Source organism: Pan troglodytes, chromosome 10 (assembly GCF_028858775.2).
Source record: "Pan troglodytes isolate AG18354 chromosome 10, NHGRI_mPanTro3-v2.0_pri, whole genome shotgun sequence".
Classification (NCBI taxonomy): domain Eukaryota; kingdom Metazoa; phylum Chordata; class Mammalia; order Primates; family Hominidae; genus Pan; species Pan troglodytes.
The window spans coordinates 21,502,246-21,523,135 of record NC_072408.2 but is presented as its reverse complement, the minus strand read 5'-3'; the positions used below and the strand labels follow the sequence as shown (position 1 = coordinate 21,523,135).

At 36.3% G+C, this 20,890-nt stretch overlaps 1 protein-coding gene across 6 annotated transcripts in view; it reads right to left on the bottom strand.

Moving 5' to 3' along the window:
- The window catches only part of ATF7IP (activating transcription factor 7 interacting protein), a 132,490-nt gene extending 111,995 nt beyond the window's left edge, over positions 1–20,495 (bottom strand). The window contains exon 1 of one of the 6 annotated variants that reach the window (XM_063786353.1): positions 20,080–20,495. Coding sequence is in view for 3 of the 6 variants with exons in the window: in XM_001157281.7 (XP_001157281.5) it covers positions 455–471 (17 nt within the window). In the remaining 3 variants the exon portion in view is untranslated. Of the gene's footprint in view, positions 1–454; positions 799–18,450; positions 18,546–20,079 lie in introns of those variants that run through there. The other 5 variants (XM_063786361.1, XM_063786359.1, XM_001157281.7 and 2 more) reach the window with 5 other exon arrangements.
- Between the last annotated feature and the right edge of the window lie 395 nt (positions 20,496–20,890).

Genomic DNA, 20,890 nt, shown 5'->3' with positions numbered 1-20,890 from the left:
TTACCCTTCTTTCCAAAAAGCTTCCACACAATACCTCACAAAACCGTAGAAAAATTGTAGTCTTTGTGCAAAACAAGGCTTATTTATGGATCCTTTAAAAAAAAAATCTATTCAGATAATATATTGTTTTAATTTCTACAAATAAATACCAAACACACTAAAATAGCCTACACAAAAGGAATATTACATTAATTAGGCCAGAAATGCACTACTATGGTGATCAAATGTTCTGGCAATGACAGAATATAAAATGGTGAGAAATTACAGGAATTTAACCTTTGACCCCACCATGCTATGTACTGTTTCCATAATAAAGGCTTAAAGGTTCTACCAAACATTTCAACTTTTTAAAAACCAAGCTCTAAGTTCACCCCTCTAAGTAAACTCAGTTAAATTCCTTTTTAAAAAAGAAAAAAATGAGAATGTTTAAGATAAAAGAGTAATTGGTTCTTACCTCTGGTCCTGATGCATGTGACAAGTCTCCTCACTGACATACTTGCTGCCTAAGCAGCTACAAAGACTAGGTTAGCAGCCATTTTGAGACAGCTGCACAGTCTCAGTTGCACAAAAGTGTAATTAAGATGGCTGCAATGTGCACTCAAGAACTCACACAGTGAAAACTCAGCTATGTAACAAACAAAGCCCCTCCCACTTTGTCAGCCTGCAGGAAACTGAACATAGACAACAGCTAATGCATATACTGCAACAAACAATGCAGCTACACAGGACACAGAAAAAGAAAACAAGGCAGCAAGCCAGTTTTGTAACATAATGCCTGTGAATCCCGTCTTGCAATACAGACTTTGGGCACATCCAGATCCCAAACAACTTGAAATCCATGCCACATATTAGCAGTTACAGAGATGGAGCCAAATCACACAGAGCAAACATCAGGGAATTCGCTTGAAAGAAAGCCTCCATTTCAGTCCAGAAAAAAAAAAAAAAAAGTTAAACCTTGCTCAAGGCCTTTTTTTTTTTTTTACCTTTTATAGTTTTATCATGAAAAGAATTTCAATTTTATAATTTCTAGAAAATTGTTTAAATCCTGAAAATGACTTGATTAAGTTAATTTCAATTTATAGAAGGCTAAAGATTTTCTCCACAGAATCTAAAAGCCCCAAAGTGCTCAAATCTAGCAGAACAGTTAAAGCCTACAATTAAATTTTTGAACCTTGATAACAGAATCTCTAGAAGATGGCAAAAAGCTTATTTTGAGTAATTTACCATAGATATAAAAATAATTTCTTCTCTTCAGTAGTACAGATGGTCACAAACATTAATCCCCAGGTGAGTGTTTAGTCCCAGGGCAAATTACATTTCATGCCCTGACAAAGACCTCCCAACTTTTTGATGTGAGTGAAAAGCAAATAAAAACAAAGAATTATAGGCACCCTGATGGAAAGAAGGGAATTTTAAAAAAGAGTAAAACTCAGTCTAATAGATATATTAGCAAGACAAATTTGAAAGAGCTCCAACAAATGTGGGTTGGCAGAAACATATCAATCAAAGAGAAGGGAAGGACAAAAGCACAGAGAGAACCTGTTCACATCAGCAATAGAATCCACGTTTTATTTCTCTCTTCCTCAGTCTACCTTCCTAAAATCTAGCTAACCTGTGTATCTTGTTCTATCTATCACTAAATATAGGTATTTACTAAAACGTTTTAAGGGTATAGGGGAGTAATAGGGATATAGCTAAAAGGAGATTGGCCCTATGACTTGACAATGGTTCAAGCTGAGCAATGGGCGCACAGAATTTATTATCTCATTCTATTTCAGTATATATTTGAAATTTTCCATAATAAAAGTTTTTTAAATTGCTTATCTTTAAAAGGTCCTTATGTATTTTCCATGAGGCAAAATGAATAATGTATGTAACAACTTCAGTATATCAGAAAAAAAAAGTTAAACTTGATCCAAGCCATATTAATTCTTTAAAGATACAACTGTGATTCTCAAGCAAAGACTATTCATTAAAAGCAAGATTTAGGCCAAGCACAGTGCTTCACGCCTATAATCCCAACACTCTGGGAGGCCAAGGCGGAAGGCTCTCTTGAAGCCAGGAGTTTGAGACCTGCGTGGCCAACAAAGCGAGATCTCTGTCTCTACAAAAAAAATTTTTAAAACATTAGCAGGTGTGGTAATATGAACCTGTACTTCCAGCTACTCAAGAGGCTGATGCAGGAAGATCACTTGAGCCCAGAAGTTCAAGGCTACAGTGAACTTGAACCACTGCACTCCATCCAGCCTAGTCAACAGAGCCAGATCCTGTCTCAAAAAAAATTATAATTAAAAACAAAAGCAAGATTTGGTAAATTGAGAAAGGCTGGAACAGAATTGATATTACTGTAGCACTGGAATCTATGTTTAATTGGGGGGTGGGGAAAGATGGTACACATAGCCAAAATATTCAGAGCTGCCTAATGAACACTTTCTTACATTCTGGAAGCAAAGTGTTTTTAGGAAGTCTGATCCACAAAGATTTAAATTATGGAACACACTGTCAAATGGATGATATCTTCTTCAAGCCTCCCTTCTCTTGCCAAATACGTTTCCAATGTAAATCCTGACTACTTTTTTCTTAGTCTAAACATAGTCTACCAAGAGAAAGCTGCTGGCTACTAATAATACAGGTTGGACATCCCTAATCCGAAAATCCAGAATTCTCCAATAAGATTAAATAATTTCACAAAACTGATACAAGCAGAAATACAACCCAGACAACACTTAGTACCAGCTGACAGAGCTTTATCCGTCCCTTCACACATTGGTTCTGTTTCTGTGTCTGATGAAACAGTTTAGAAAAGGAAAATAATTAGGCTGTTATTCAGATAAATAGTGTCAAGGCTAACACCTTTATCCCAAAGAAACTATCCTATTATAGTTTACTTGATATATCCTTTACATGATTCAACCTATATTACCCTATCACTGGTAATTCTTTGCTTACTCTCTCCTTAATACGCACATCCCCAAACCAGGTATCATTACTCTCTCAAGATCTTTTATGCATATCATCATTATACTTACCACATTTCATTACTTGTATCTTTATGCAAATAATCTTTATATAAGGATATAAATCACATCTTGATTCATTTTCCATTCTCTTCCACAGTATAGAACACAGTTATTTGCTCAATAAATAGTGAGCTGAAATTCTGTGTTTTTGTTTCTACCACAAAAATCTCAAAAGAACCTTCATTTTTAGGATCTCAACTCCTACTTTCTAGGAAGAAGTCAACTAATATGTCAACTAAGATTTTAGTCTTGGCCTAAAAACATCTGCAGTTCAGAATCCAAGATGGAAAAAATAACTTTTGTAGGGCACTTTTCAGGCACTACATGGGAACTACTATGTGCTTATTATGATAGATGACTCTGAGAAAATCTACAGGAAACATAAGTGATTTACTTTTAAGTTTTATTAATATTACTAAAAAAGCAGGATTCACCTTGACTGTATTAATGTCACAGGTTTTAAGAAATTTGTTTTATATTGGGTCATTTGTAATGAGACCAATCGTTTATTTACAGAAGCATAAACACTTGCAACCAATTTCTAATGTTCGGTAAACAATTCCATGACTATCCAATGTTTAATCTTTTCCTAATTAAAAATCAGCACTTTTCACAAGTCTTTTTGTTTTTTTGTTTGTTTGTAGACAGGCTACAGTGCAGTGGTGCAATCATGGCTCAGCTTACTGCAGCCTCAACTTTCTGGGCTCATGAGACTCTCTCACTTCAGCCTCTGGAGTAACTGGGACCACAGGTGTACACCACCACAACTGGCTAATTTTTAAAATTTTCTGTAGAGATAATGTCTCACTATGTTGCCCAGGCTGCATTCAATTTTTTTTTTTATTTCACTCTTGCAATGACCATGTAAAATAAGAGCGCTACAATCTCAAATTTTTATGACCAGAGAATGTAATCATTTGCCAGGAGTCACACAATTAGTAAAGAAAGAAAAAAAAAAAACTAGAATTAATTCTAGTCAACCATTACATTTTATATATATTATACTATTTGAAAACTTTGCATATGCAAATTATTGAAAACTATAGAATCTAAAGAAAAATTTTCACTGTATTTGGTTGAGAGTAAATATATGTTTTATTTATTTAATTAAGATGCTCTAATTGTAAGTTATTATTAACATTACACATATTTAAATCTAAAAGGCATGTTAGAATGGTATTAAGATGATGAACCAAAAACACCTAATCCCACTAAAACTACATAAATCCTAAAAAAACAGAGAGAAATAAGAGGTAACAGCTACTAAGATTTGGGAAGCTGAAAAATAAGCAGGACCAGCCGGACACGATGGCTCACGCCTGTAATCCCTACACTTTGGGAGGCCAAAGTGGGCAGACCACTCAAGGCCATGAGTTCCAGACCAGCCTGACCAACATGGCAAAACCCCGTCTCTACTAAAAATACATAAATCAGCCAGGCATGGTGGCGCACCTGTAGTCCCAGCTACTCAGGGAGGCTCAGGCACAAGAATCACTTGAACCTGGGAGGTGGAGGCTGCAGTGATCCGAGATCGAGCTACTACACTCCAGCCTAGGCGACCGAGTGAGACTCTGTCTCAAAAAAAATAAATAAGCACGACCAGTTGTAACTAATGTAGCAATCCCTAACATACAATATTCCAAGCTGCAGTGGTGACAAGTTAAGAACCAATCTGATTTACCTGGCAGAAATCTGAAAATCATAGAAAGTAAAAGAACCAAGCACCTTTGAAAACCAGAGTGAAGGGAGCAGAGAGAACGATAAAATGGCCAAAATAGTGACAGCTGTTTAAGAAGCAGAAAGATACCTTAGAAGCCTTTACCAAACACATTTAACAGTGACTATCTGCCCCTCCCAACCCTAACAAAAGTCTGAAGACAACATCTGCAGTTAAAAATGAGAGTACCTGGCCGGGCACGGTGGCTCATGCCTGTAATCCCAGCACTTTGGGAGGCCAAGGCAGGTGGATCACCTGAAGTCAGGAGTTCGAGACCAGCTTGGCCAACATGGCAAAACCCTGTCTCTACTAAAAATACAAAAATTAGCTGGGCGTGGTGGCACACACCTGTCATCCCAGGTACTCGGGAGGCTGAGACAGGAGAATCCCTTGGCCTGGGAGGCAGAGGTTGCAGAGAGCCAAGATTGTGCCAGTGCACTCTGGCCTGAGCAAGAGTAAGATTCTGTCTTAAAAAAAATAAAATAAAAACAAAACCTGAAAGTACTATATCAAAAAGAGAAGGACTAAGTCCTGACTGCAGAGATCCCTAGTCCTCTTCATGAATCTCCCAGAGTGCTGGCAATCAGAGCCTATTTCTCTATTTATAAAAATGGAAGACTATTCCCTGAGGGTGTCTGACCAGCACAAGACATAAGACCTAAGGTCTCTGGAGAACTCTCCCAAAATGGCTGACCCAGATCAGCCTAAAGGGAAGTTTCAAACTGTCAAACTTAGATAAGGCAATCAACTTTTGAATCTTCCACATCACATTATGCAGTTACCTAAGGAAGGCAATTGAGAAAAGTTTCCAACATGACAGAGACCAAAAGAAAACAAAAACAAAAAAAATACATGAAGCAATAGACTATGCAGGAATAAGAAAACTTCAAAAAAATGAATATATGCAGACAAAATGTTACATTCTTGAGTCAAGAATAGAATGCTATAGAAAAGGAATGAAAATTAAGAACATGATAGAAAAAAATGAAAAACTCAATAGAAGGACTGGATGATAAAGTTGAAGAAACCAACCTTAGCAAAAAGACAAAATTACAAATCAGAAGAAAAGATACAATTGGAGTATCCATCCAAATATTCAAATTGGAATCACACACACACACACAAATACATCACCAATGAAATCATTTAAGAAAACTTTCCAGAGTTGAAGGGCAAGAATTTCCAGACCAAAGAGCCCAAAGCATGCCAGCAGACCATAATAAACAGATCCACACAAGGGCAGGTTCCATTGAAATTCCATAAGAGTAAAGACTAATAACCAATTCTACAAGCTTCCACTGAGAGGAGAAATCTGAAATCAGAATGGCTTCAGATTTCTCAGTGGTGATAATAGTAGGAAGAAGATAATGGAGCAGTGTCTTTAAAATTCTGAAGGAAAAGAATTTCAACCTAGAGTTCTATACCCAGCCAAACTATCAATCAAGCATGAAAACATAGAATGACCTTTTTCAAACATGCATTGTCTTTAAAACCTGTATCTCCCATGCACCCTTTCTCAAAAAGCTACTAGAGAATGTGTAGCTTTCTACAGGCAGGGAGAATTCTAAGAATTCTCCTGCCAAGGACAGAATAAATCAATAAAAAGACATAGCATTTGGAAAACAAGGGTCCTAGAAGACAGGTGAAGGAAATCTTCACTGATGGTTGTATTAGTTCATTCTTGCATTGCTATAAAGAAATACTTGAAAATGGGTAATTTATTAAGAGGTTTAATTGGCTCACAATTCTGCTCGCTGTACAGGAAGTACAGTGTATCTGCTCGGGTTCTTGGGGTGGGGGCTCAGGAAATTTACAAACATGATGGAAGGCAAAGGGGGAGCATGCACATCACATGGCAGAGGCAAGAACAAGAGAAAGGTGAGAGGTGCTACACACTATTTAAATGACCAGATCTCACAAGAACTCACTCACTATTGTGGAGGACAGTACCAAGGGGGATGTTGCTAAACAATTCATGAAAAATCCAGCCCATGACCCAATTATCTCCCACGAGGCCCCACCTCCAACATAGAGGATTATGATTTAACATTAGATTTGGGTGGGGATACAAATCCAAACTATATCAATGGTGTACAAAATTCTAAGGATGACAGTTGTGTACGAGATATAGTGAGCAACTAAGTCACACAGGAGCAATGACACTCAAGAACTAAATGTGCGTCAAGATTTTTGCTGCCACCATACCTGAGGAAATGTGTCTTATAAATTAAGTCTTTTAAATAAATATCAAAAGATTATTAGTAACTGTACCAAATCATCTTAACTATGGCTATTTACATGGAAGAGACTCATGGATGCAGGCATCCTGGTATAAAGTTGACATCATGAGTCAACAACTGTCATAACTGTATCAAGGGAATGGGTCATGATTTTCATGATTATGTTGTACAAACCAGTCAATTCTGTGTAAGTAGGCTGCTTAACACAAGATCAAAAAAAGAAGAATTACCTAAGACTAAATGAATGACTTAATTGTGGTTAATATTTTATTTTAAATGGTCATAAGAGAACAATACTTTCATCTCAATCTATCTCTAACCCCCAACTTAAGGTATACTTTATAGAAATAGTAATATCTTTCCCCCTCAGAGATCAGGGAGAAAAATATCCTGTGAAAGGTTTTAATATAGGTTATAAGCTAAAGAAGCCACCAAAAACATTTTATGAATGATTCTGTAGAAAAATACTGAATATAGGGCCGGGCATGGTGACTCACACCTGTAATCCCAGCACTTTGGGAGGCCGAGGCAGGCGGATCACCTGAGGTCGGGAGTTGGAGACCAGCCTGGCCAACATGGCAAAACTCCGTCTCTACTAAAAATACAAAAATTAGCTGGGCGTGGTGGCATGTGCCTGTAATACCAGCCACTCGGAAGGCTGATGCAGGAGAATCGCTTGAACCCTGAAGGCAGAGGTTGCAGTGAGCCAAGATCATGCCACCGCACTCCAGCCTGGGCGACAGAGCAAGATTCCATCTCAAAAAAAAAAAAAAAAAGAAAAAGAAAAATACTGAATATATTGTTCAGTCTTGTCCAGAAACTGCTTAGACCAATGATTAAATACTGTATAAAGTATCATAACTCAATCTTTTTACTTTTTATGACTCAGTTTACACAGTTTCAATAAGAATCTGTTCTCCTGCCTACCAGGATAAAATTGGGTAAGTCAGACCAGGCACGGTGGCTTATGCCTGTAATCCCAGCACTTTGGGAGGCTGAGGCAGGTGGATCACCTGAGGTGATCCTCTTGAGGTCAGGAGCTCGAGACCAGCCTGACCAACATGGTGAAACCCTGTCTCTACTAAAAATAGAAAAATAAGCTTGGTGTGGTGGTGGGTGCCTGTAATCCCAGCTACTCAGGAGGCTGAGGCAGGAGAATCACTTGAACTCAGAAGGCAGAGACTGGAGTGAGCCGAGATCGCGCCATTGCACTCCAACGTGGGTGACAGAGCGAGACTCTGTCAAAAAAAAAAAAGGAAAGAAAGAAAGGCCGGGCGCGGTGGCTCACGAGGTCAGGAGATCGAGACCATCCTGGCTAACACAGTGAAACCCCGTCTCTACTAAAAATACAAACAATTAGCCGGGCATGGTGGCTGGTGCCTGTAGTCCCAGCTACTCGGGAGGCTGAGGCAGGAGAATGGCGTGAACCTGGGAGGCAGAGCTTGCAATGAGCAGAGATCTTGCCACTGCATTCCAGCCTGGGCGACACAGCAAGACAACGTCTCAAAAAAAAAAAAAAAAAAAAAAAATTGGATAAATCAAATTTGTAACCATAACCACACTGGAAATGTGAAATTTAAAAATGAATTTCGGACTGGGCTCAGTGGCTCACATCTATAACCACAGCACTTTGGGAGGCCGAAGCAGGCAGAGATCACTTGAGGTCAGGAGTTCGAGACTAGCCTGGCCAACATGGTGAAACCCCGTCTCTACTAAAAATACACAAATTAGCAGGGCGTGGTGGTGCATTTCTGTAATCCCAGCTACTCGGAAGGCTGAAGCACAAGAATTGCCTGAGTCTGGGAGGTAGAGGTTGCAGTGAGCCAAGATCATGCCACTGCATTCCAGCCTGGGCAACAGAGCAAGACAATGTCTCAAAAAACAAACAAACAAATAAATAAACACAAATTTCCTTTAATTAGGTATGACAGGGAACAAAAATTGCATCTTTTTTCTTTTTTTTGAGATGGAGTTTTGTTCTGTCACCCACGCTGGAGTGTAGTGGCGCAATCTTGGCTCACTGCAAACTCTGCCTTCCGGATTCAAACGATTCTCCTGCCTCAGCCTCCCAAGGATTGCATCTTAAATATAGAAATCATGCCTACTAAATCTTCACAAGAAATCAATTTAGTATCTCTTCCACAGCTTATAGATTCCAAGCTTTCAAGAGAATAAAGAACAGTATTTCCCAAAAAACCAGGAATACTGACAAATGTGGGAATCTCAGAGAACCCCAAGATACCCTACAATTATAGGTACTGCAGATGAAAGCTCATTGAGATAAGTCAGATGATGCGGTTTCTGGTAGTGGAGACAAGCTAATAAATAAATAAGTCAATTATAGCAGTTCACAAAACATCCATACAGAGGTTAACTCTTACCTTCCTATCAAATGGACATAGTTTTGTTAAGCACACAATAGGGATGTATTTCTGTATTTTAAATCAACACCTCATTAGACCTATGTGAATCAAATGGCTAAAGAAAACATGAAAATATACCAAATCGGAAAATCATTTAACAAACTTTTTGGCCAAATCTGTGCCTTAAGAGGCTGGAGCTTGATTTCAAGGAAGGGCTATGGATGAAAAATGATACTTTGTCTCAATTTTGAGTAAGCATGTCCAGCAGATGTTTTTAAAGGAGGGCAAGGAGTAATCCTATGTGGAATTAGTGTCCAAAATAAATGCCTTCATCCCTAACTTTGCCAATGATGAATGCTGCCAAACCTTGCAGATATGACAATCAATGTGAGAAAATGGCTGCTTTTTCACCAGGAAGATGTTTACTGTAAATTTAGTGAATTTAGTAATCGTGTGGCGTTTTTTCCTTTAAATACCCGTTTGTTTTTTAATGAGTCAGTCCTAAAACTGGTCTCCATCACAAACCTTTACAAGTAAACTACTTTCTTAAATGCTTATTTACCTTACTAATGAGTGGTAATATGAAACCGACCTTTCCAAGTTACTTTTTAAATGCATTTAAATTCTAGCTCCAGAAATCAAGAATATTATTTTCATAAATCTCCCTGTATTGCAGGGCTCCCTGCACATAGTTGCTTCTTAATAAATATTCATGACTGACTAATTGATTCACCAATTGATTAAAGCTAGAGATATGTGTGAGGCACAGATGCTAAGCATTTTATATATCTAATCATATTTAACCCTCACAACACTACCATGTAGGTGGTAACACCACATTTTAAAGATAAAGAACACTGAGAGGAGACACTAATTGCCCAGGTCCCAATACAAAACTACTGTTCTTTCCACTTCACTGTATAACTAACTGATTTTAGGAAAATTCTTTGTTTTTTCTTTTGTTCTTCTTTTCTTTCTTCATTTATTTATTTATTTTTATCTTTCAATGTTTAAATCATTTAAAGTAAGTTTGGTGGGGGAAGAGGATTATACAAACCTAAAATACAAAATAATTATATCATTCCATCTTTTCCTCAAACCCTTATTAACTTACATACGTAGGTTCTTCACAGTCATATTTTAGAAACTTTTTATTAACAAGCAACTGGTTCTTAATGGATGACATTGAAAACTGTTTTTCCTAAAAGCAACTATTTATTATTTTTCATATGTAAAGTGCCTGTCAAATCTTCCCATGACAATTTATCATGTGGGTATTTGCCATCTGAGTAAATTACATGTTTGATTAAAAAAAAAAAGTTCTGACATCTGTGGATAATGAGTTAAATAAAAGAAAATAATCAGAATATCTTATTCCCTTTTTTTTTTTTCACCTCCACCTAAAAAGAAGGAATTCTATTCTTTCAATAAGCAAGTATTTATCGAATATTAAGGGAGGCATGGTGGAAAGCAAGGCATGGTGGAAAGCAATCTTATACTTTTAATAGTGGTCTTATCATACCTTATTAGAAAGGATTTGTCTTAAAAAATTGTCAGATATATCAATAAGATATGATTCCTAACCCCAGGAAACTTATAAAGTACTACACAAAAAACAAATAACTATAAATATAAAAGTGGAAAGGAATAAATGCCTTTAAAAAATATATGAAGTAAAGCAAAGAAAAATTAGAGAATTTCCAGTTGAGAGCAACAACATGCTTTAATAGGCATATTATGTGGGTGCCATGGCAACTATAACTTTTATTCACAAAAACCAAGGATTTGTATCACAGAGCTATTAAGAGTTCTCCTAACACACTACCTTCCTTTCTGGCTCTGAGATTTTGAACATACTATTTATTCTCTTTACTAGCATTATCTGTCTAATTCATCCCTTAAAATACAACTCCCGTAAAATCTCCTTGATCTCCTTCCAACACTCTCACCACTTTCTGTACCCTACAAAAATATATATTGTTTTACTTGTCATATTCTGTAGAAAGCTACTTTTAACTACTTACTTATTAATCAGGTAAGTTTTGCCTATATGCAGAGAATTTACAACCACAATCTTTTTACCTGTGTATATTACAAGGCCCTTGGAAGTCACATTTTCGGCCAGGCACAGTGGCTCACACCTGTAATCCCAACATTTTGGGAGGCCAAGAGGGGAGGATTGCTTGAGCCCAGGAGTTCAAGACCAGCCTGGGCAACAAGGCAAGACCCCCATCTCCACAAAAAAAAAAAAAAAAAAAAAATCACAAAATTAGCTGGGTTTGGTGGCATGTGCCTGTAGTCCAAGCTACCTAGGAGGCTGAGTCAGGAGGATCCCTTGAGCCCAGGAGGTCAAGGTTATAGTGAGCCATGATCACACCACCGCACTCCAGCTGGAGTGACAGAGTGAGACCCTAGTCTCAATTAAAAAAAAAAAAAGTCATATTTTCCATCATGGAAAATGTATATTTTATACATACAGTTATAAACAGAGAAAAAAAAATCTGGATAAAATAATGCAAACATAAGCTATTCAAACAATTGTCACTCGATTCATCTACAGTCCTTTTGAATTAAGCAAGTTAACCTGTAAAGTTCAAAAATACTACACTGAGTTTTAAAAATTAGAAATTCTAATTCTTGCAAAACTAATCATAATGTTTTCAACGGCAAGCAGAGAGGGGAAGAATTCTATCAAATATAAATATTTATAATAACTGGGACCCCAACCACAAATCATGAACACAAAACCCCCAAAATACCATTTCAATGGAAAATATACAGTTATACTATAACTGAACCTAAATCTTAAAAGAGAAATAGTTTTCAGTACCAAATTATGAAGTACTTTGAGACCACTTCTCCCAATTCCTTATATAGCAGAAAATGCTATTCATTAATATCCATTTCTCTTTTATAAAATTCTCTAGTTTTAGCTAAGCATATGATTATCCAGCTAGATATATTTCCCAGACTTCCTTTCCCAGCTAAATACGTCCCAATGACTAAATGATCACACATAAACCATGAGTCAAAGTGCTATGTGCCACTTCCATATCATGCTCTCAAAAGAAAGAATATGCACTCCCATTGTTCTTTCTTCCTTGCCTCTAGCTAGTAAAACTAGAGAGTAATCATGTTTCACCTAGTGATGGAAGCCATATGTTAAGGCAAAACCACTTATAAACTCTAAACAGTCTTACTTTGTATGGTTACATGAGAAAAAAACATGTGTCATCTTTAAACAACAGGAATGGAGTCTCCTATACTGTGGCAGCTTAGTTTTTACTCTAATGGAATTCACTTCTGACATTTACCACCTAAAAGGAAATAAAAGAGTTCAAAAGCAGTCTCTCTTTTCCCTTACATGCTTTTTCCTATGACATTCTATCTAATAAGAGTAACAGGGCAGATATACATCTAAGGCTCCAAAGCCTTAGCTGGGAATAAGCTGCAGCAGTCAAGTCATTCTTTATTGTTCCATCAAACTCTTTCTCCTGGTCCTCAAAACAACAGATTCCCTTTCCATCTTTTAGCTTTATCCTTTTACAAAATGGTAGGCATTATCACTGAGAATTACTGAACCAAAGAAAGTTCCTTTTACAGCTTTGACAGTTCTGAGGACAACTATTCTAACATACAAATCAAATTTCTTATTAGAATGTTAAATTATTAGAATGCCAAGAGTGATGGACACATAATTTCTAGGTATCAAACCAGATAATACTTCCCCAAAGTAGCATAGGGCTATACAAACAACAAAGAAAGGGAGAACGGATCATATATAGTAAGACATTATGGCATTACTACGTCACATCACCATCATACAAAGGGGTCCTCTCTCCCAAATACAGCTAGTTACTACCAGTTATTGGATATAAAAGAACACAAAATGTTTCTTATAATATTCTGAGCAATGGAAAACTGCAGACATGAATAAGTGCATATTTCTGATGGCAAAGTTAATAAGTCATCTTCATTTCCCAGATTCTCATATTCATATAGGTCCAACTATAAAGACTCTCAGGAAGGTATAACTGTTCCCTTAGGCCTATGGATTTTTTTTTTTTTTTTTGGTTTTGAAAAGTGGCTGAGGTACCTGAGTCATCCTCTTAAAGATTCTAAACTCCAAATGATCGAAATTGAAAATTGAAACATTCACACCATATAAACAAGCACTAGTAGCCCTGATCTACTTATTCTTAACTGAAAGTGCTCCCCAGCACTCACTCTCTGTCTCCAATACAAAATGGTTTCCACCATGCAAGCTGAATCATCTATAAAAAGTTTAATTTTCTTTGTTTTCAACAAATTAAAATGCCTGGAGGAGCCCCTGATTTACTCTGTGGATGGCAGGACAATCTGAGAAAGAACATGGCAAAGTAATGTTTAAATACTCTTGGTCTCTCTAATAAAATATAAGGTCAAACAAGCAAGAAGTTTAAAAGAGAGTTCCACTAAAGGATAGGTAATTTCTAAGTACTCTAGGAAAGTGACAAGGACTATGGTCTCTGAAGCTAATTAATGACATTAAGGTAATCTGTTTAAATAATGCTAAAACATCACCTAATTTTTCAATCAATAATATGCCCCACAACTGTTAGAAACTCAAAAGGCAAGAACTTTATTCTCAAGCTTCTTTATACATGTGACTCCCTTGAAAAACAAGGTATGCAGCCAATGCATAAATTTTCCATAGGCCTCAAAACCTAAAAGAAAAAATTATAATAGAAATCCTTCTAAACTAAATCACACGCTCATTTCCCTTCTGAAATAGGTTAAATATAACAATATTCTCTGATTCAGAATCATTAATAAAATCATCAATTAATAATGAACATTCCTATAACTACTGATTCAGCTCTGGGAATACTGATTCCCAAACTAAATAGCCTCATAACTAAGTTTATAAATTATTGCTTCTAACAGTAGAAATATAACCCTCCTTTACTATCATGATGCTGGACATCATTTCTTGCCCCTACCAAAATGCATTTCTCAAGTAGCACTTCTAATTTTTTACTCCTCATCTGTTATAGTCTAGAAACCAAGTATAATAATAAACCAGAACTAGAAAAAGTTCTCAACTTTCACAAAAAAGTAAAATATCTAAGCTGTTATAAGCAGTGTTGCTTGAAAAAGACCCAAAGTCAGGGATTTTTCATTAAAAAAGATAAACTGCTTAAGAAAGGCCAATAATATCTTAATATTTTATATCCATTTTCTAGATTTATTTTCATAAAGCCAATAATAGTTTATCATTTGAGTTCTATATTTCCGTGATTTCTTCTTTTCATTCCTCCACTAATTTACAAGTTTAGTTCAATAAAAATGTTATTTTGGCAATAAACTGACTCCTGAATCAATTATTTAAAAGATATAAAGTAGAATTACAGCTGAAATACATCCTTATTAATCAAGATAATCTTTTTCAATGCAATCAGCATAAAAAAGAGATTTAATGGAAAATAAATTTATTCTAATAATTAGGGAAACATCCTTATCAGAAAATATAATAATTTAATGATACCAAGGAAACTAAAATAAAAAATTTTTATCTTTATTATGAGATTAAGCCTCACCCTGGCCAGAAAAGGAGTAAGGTACCTTTTCAAATTCCTCCATCAAAAAAAAAAAAAATTGTCTGTGTTTAACAAAAAAGGATTTTGATTTCGAATATTGTACAATACTTTATTTTGCGACTTATTTTTCCCACATCTAACTTCATACTGATACTACTTTTATGTCATCATGTCCTAAACCAGATTGAAAACAGAAATATAACCTTATATTGTCTCCTAATTCATCCCTACTAAAATTATAGCTGCACCAAGAAAACATCCTCCTGAAAAGTCACAGATACCACAAATTCTCCCAGAGTTCCTAGGAAATAGTGCTTTTTGGTAGTCTACAGGAAGTGTGTAATACCGATGAATTAAAAAAAATAGTATAAGGTTATAAATTCACCCAATGTAAATTTAATGGAATTGTAACCAAAACCATTAGCTGGCTTTTTTTTCTTAATTAACCAAATGAACCTAAAGTTGATCTGCAAAAACAGTCAAAATTAGCTATGAAAATTGTAAAATAGAATTGTGAGTGGGTATTGGATTTTATATAGGATATAGCACTACAAACACATATTTAAATTGTGTACTGTCCTACAGCAAATAAAACAATGCAATAATGCTCTAAGAATAAGGCCCAGATACAGTCATTGTCAACCTCTGTTTAAACTTTATATCATATATTCTTTTGAGAAGCTAATGAAAGCTATCACTTTTTCCCCAGAAAAATGCACATAGGAGGCCAGGCGCAGTGGCTCACACCTGTACTCCCAGCACTTTGGTAGGCCGAGGCAGACGGATCACCGGAGGTAGGAAGTTCGAGCCAGCCTGACCAATATGGAGAAACCTCGTCTCTACTAAAAATACAAAATTAGCCGGGCATAGTGGCACATTCCTGTAATCCCAGCTACTCAGGAGGCTGAGGCAGGAGAATCATTTGAACCTGGGAGGCAGAGGTTGCGGTGAGCTGAGATCGTGCCATTGCACTCCAGCCTGGGCAACAAGGGCGAAACTCCATCTCAAAAAAAAAAAAAAAATGAACATATGCAGACTTACATAAAATTGTGTATATCAAGGGATCGGTGGAACCCCTAGAGGACAATGGACCCCAGGTTAAATATACCTAGTATATGAATCAGAATTGTTTGCTCAAATCTACCTCATAAGTTAGCAACCAAAGCAATAAGAAATGGATCAAGTCTATGGAAACTAGATATCTGGAAAAAAATGGAAACTAGCAACTTATCTTAACACACAATATGTCAAAACACAGATATGTCCACATAGATGTAAAAGTATTTTTTAAGTTTATTAAAACTTCCAGAAAAAGTTCTAGTAAAAAATTAACAAAACACATGAACAAGGCTGTGCACGGTGGTTCACACCTGTAATTCTAGCACTGTGGGGGCCAAGGCAGGCAGATCACCTCAGGTCAGGAGTTCAAGACGAGCCTGGCCAACACGGGGAAACCCCGTCTCTACTAAAAGCAGGGCATGGTGGTGCACGCCTGTAATCCGCTACTTGGGAGGCTCAGGCAGGAGAATCGCTGGAACCCAAGAAGTGGTTACAGTGAGCCGAAATCACACCACTGCACTCCAGCCTGTGAGACAGAGCTAGACTTCACCTCAAAAAACAATAATAAAAAAATAAAATACAATATAAACATACAATTCACCTTACAACAGGTAATATTTTCTGGGCAGACAAGTGCTGTAGAAATCATAAAGGAAAAAGGAAAGGCAGTACAGGCTGGACATGGTGGCTCATGCTTGTAATCTCAGCACTTTGGGAGGCTGAAGTGGGAAACTCTCTTGACCCCTGGAGTTCAAGACCAGCCTGGGCAACATAATGAGACTTTGTTTATTAAAAAAAAAAAAGAAAAAATTAGCGGGGTGTGATATCCTTCACCAGTAGTCTCAGTTACTCCAGTGGTGGGAGAATTGCTTGAGCCTGGGAGGTCGAGGCTGCAGTGGGCAGAGATCACTGCCACTGCACTTTAGCATGCGCAGCAGAGCAAGATCCTATCTCAAAAAAAAAAAGGGGGGGCAGTACATTTTACTACATAAAAATGCAAAACTTCTTAACATATACAATCATAAACCACTTAAAAGGTAATTTTAAAATTACTGTGACAAATATTAAAAGCTAAGGACCCCAAAGCCATAAGTAGCTGTTACTAACTAATAAGAAAAACAGTAACACTCATCATAGAAAAATACACAAAAAGTCAAACAGCTAATTCACAGAAAATGAAAAAAATGCATATATAAAACAATAACAAATTCAACTTCACTAGTTATCAAAAAAAGTTAATGAGCTACTATTTTTCACCCATCTAATTGATGGTGGTATTGAATATGATAAAAAATGCTTTTCAAAAAAAAGTTTTTATCAATTTTGCAAATTACTTTAAAAGTCCTTTGAAAGTAATTTCAAAGAAATATTCTGAGGTATAGTACAAGAACGTTCACTGTAGCATTATTTTTAATAGAGAAATGAGCAATAAGCAAAACAGGAAACAAAAAATGAAAGGTTTAATAAATCACAGTAAATTCTTCTTAGAGATAACAATAATATGTAACCATTTAAAAATGTGTTTAAAAAGAACATTTGATCATGTGGGATATTATAATAAAGTATCATGCAACCATTTAAAGATATATTTTAGAAGAATAATGAAATGGGAAAATACTCATAACATTAAAAGAGTAGAAATGAAATTATGGTACCAATGAAAAACTAATTAATAAACATTTATAGATTGCTCAATCATGGAAAAGTGAAGTCACAAATCACCAATACCTTTAGAGTGGTTATTTCTAAGCATTGTTAATTAATTTTCAACATTTTCCAAATGTTCTATAATGAATAAGTTTAAAAATATTTAAATACATTTATCACATATGCAAAACCTAATTTAAAGAAAAAATAGTTCTAATTGTTTAAGAACTCAAACCTGTCTTTTCTAAACTACATATAAATTTTTAAATTTACAAAACTACAAAGATTTTAAATAACTTCAGTAACTTGGTATTCATTCCTGGAGTAACCTAGTCTTAATATTTATATATGTTGGATATGTGTCAAAATTTTGTGGCATCATAACCACCAAACTAAAATTTTAAAATATACTTGTTATTGACAAAGTACTAATAAACAAATAGTTGGTGTTCAGGCAATTAATTAATCTTATTAAGTTTACATGATTATATCTGCCTTGTAAGAAACATGACAGCAAAATCGTCCCATCAATAAATATGTTCTTCATATTCAAGAGCATTTTCAAATACCTCTTACTACCTTCAATATTAACCTAAAAAGCAATCATCTGTATATTCAAATGAAAACATACGCTTAAATATATACACCAAAGTATTTCATTTTTCTGGAAATGTAAAGTGTACCATGCCCTAAGATCAAAGATCAAAGTTCTTTTGTTAACCGAAATATTTATGTGTATGTTCAACTCGAAAATGCCTGAAATAGCATGTGGTAGAAAGGGGCTGCTAGGTAACCACTCCAGAAACATAAAAGGGAGAAAATTACACAACTGCTCTCTAAATATACTTCTGTGTAGAAGACCTCAGAGATCCAAGAATTACATCAGGTCAAATATTCTCTTGAGAAAAAAAGAAGAATCTTTCCTACCTCCATTCTATCTCATATGTGACGTCATTTAAAAATCCACCAACCAAAAGTATTACTTTCAATTACATCTAGGTAATATTTACTAATGGTATTTGTTTTAGGGAATAAAAATTTCCCTAAATTAACCGAGATTATAAAGCAAGAGGCACGTCTTCATTTGACAGTAGACTGATTCAAACTTAAAGAGTTATAACCAACCAAGAAACCAGTTGTTGTATATATGAACCACAAATGAAGTCTATGGAAAACATTTGCAAGTTTCTTTGCTTAGTAAGAAAGAATTTGCACAACGGGAGAATCATATCAAATCTTATATAACTTCCCCCAATTGTGTTACATAAGATTTAACTATAGTTGACACTACCATTTTAAACTAATCAGTAGCATATTTATAATTACCTTCCCTAAAAAACTATTAATAAAACCAGGAGCACACTTACAATTAAAAAATCAAACACAACTGTATCTTACACACATGCATACAGTACAGTGTTTAAAAGAAAAAAACAGATTTTTTTTTTATTAATGGTCCACTTTCTTCAAAGAGGCCTCAGGGTAATGGATGTTCTTTCTAGAATTCTTCATCAGAAAAATTTACCAAATAAATGTTATAGCTTACATATCATAGCAAACAAAAATGCTAAGAAAATGAGTTGATTAATTTCAAAAGTAACAATAATCTAGCTGAAGCAGTAATGAACAAGTCACCTAAGGAACTTAAAACATGTAAAATTCAAATGCCCAGAAACATACAAACTGATTAAAATTAAAACTTTATTTACTTAGGATCAAACATTTAAAACCAAAATAATCCTCAGATTGAGATTTCATTTTCGATTATACTGTAATTTCTTCCACTATTCCCGTTCCCCCAATATTCCCAAAACTAAAATTGTTTCTGTTTTGTAAACATTCCACACATCCATAACAGAACAGGTAAAAATAGGGTTAAAAATGTATTTGCAAATATGCAGTTCAAATAAATGCACTTCCCGTGAGAACACCACTAGGTGCTGATCTTTACCACCGTAAATATAAACCTGAATCCAGTAATACTTTAAAACTGAAATTATAATCAAGAACCACAAATGAAAATCATTTTTACAGAAAATTAAGTCCACAATTTTTCAAAAAATCGAAAAAACAGAGAAGAGCTTGAGGTCGGTCCAGGAGTACAACATTAGAGTAATGTTTTTCTTGAAAATTGTGAGAATTTAAGGTTAACACAAAGAAACCCCTCAAGAACGAGGAAAATTAAATCTAGAACCCAAATGGCGTCCAACAAGAACATTAGATCTTGAAAATGAATATTGCGCTTGCGCAGCCACCGCCCCGCCAGCTGCACAACTGCAGCTAGAGCCCGACCCCGCAAGATCACGTGCTCCCATGCAGCGCCGCCCGCAGCTCCGCAACCGCGCAGGCGCAGACAGAACTCCCGCAGCCGCCATAATGCGGTCTTGACTCTTCAGAAATACAATAGTAATTTAAGAAAATGTGGTTTTAACAGCCCCTGGGATTCACATATACCTTTTGGGGCGGAAGCTGAGGGAGGGGGAACCAAGTTCCTTCCTACAGAGCCGTCCCGCGCAGCCGTCCCCGACGTTGCCGCCTCAGCTTTTCGCGCGCTTCAGTCGCCGCGCCGCCGCTGCCACCGCCGCCACCGCCGCCGCCACCGCCGCCGCCTCCGCAGATTCAAAAACAAACCCGCTTCTCCCTTGCACGCGCCGGGGCCGTTATGCAAATTAATATGGGCGGGGCTCCGGGGGTCGTGATATGTACCCCGCCCACTGTGCTATCAGCCAATAAGCTCAAGGACTAGCCATTCCCCATGCAAATTCTGGTTTTTTTATTTGAATGAGGGACATTGGCCCCGCCTCCTGCGTGGAAAAGAGAAGGAAGCCCGAGGTGGTGGCGCTGCGTCTCTCAGTTGCGGTGTGAGGTGTGTTTTTTGAGTGGATCTTCCTCAATCAATAAGTAGCACTTTGTGAGCGCCCTCTATGTGGCTTAGAAAAGAAAGAAGAAAGGAGGTAGGTGAGAGTTTAAAGAGCAGAGGAAAAGATTTTCATAAAAGCAAGGAGTATGTTGATTTATTCATCATTTATGTTTTAAATTCACAGAATGTACTTTGAATTGTATTAATAATGAAGGAATGAAAAAAAACATACTTTCTTTCAGTTGCTCGGTAACAGAGCGAGCACTTTTTATCATACTCTCTCACCAGAAGTTGTATTCATCCCATTTATTCAATTTCATGCTGGGAGTCGGCCTTTAATGAATTCCACAGGAGGTAGTGGACAAGTCACTACCTTACTGGTTAAGAGATCTGGGTTCAAGTTCA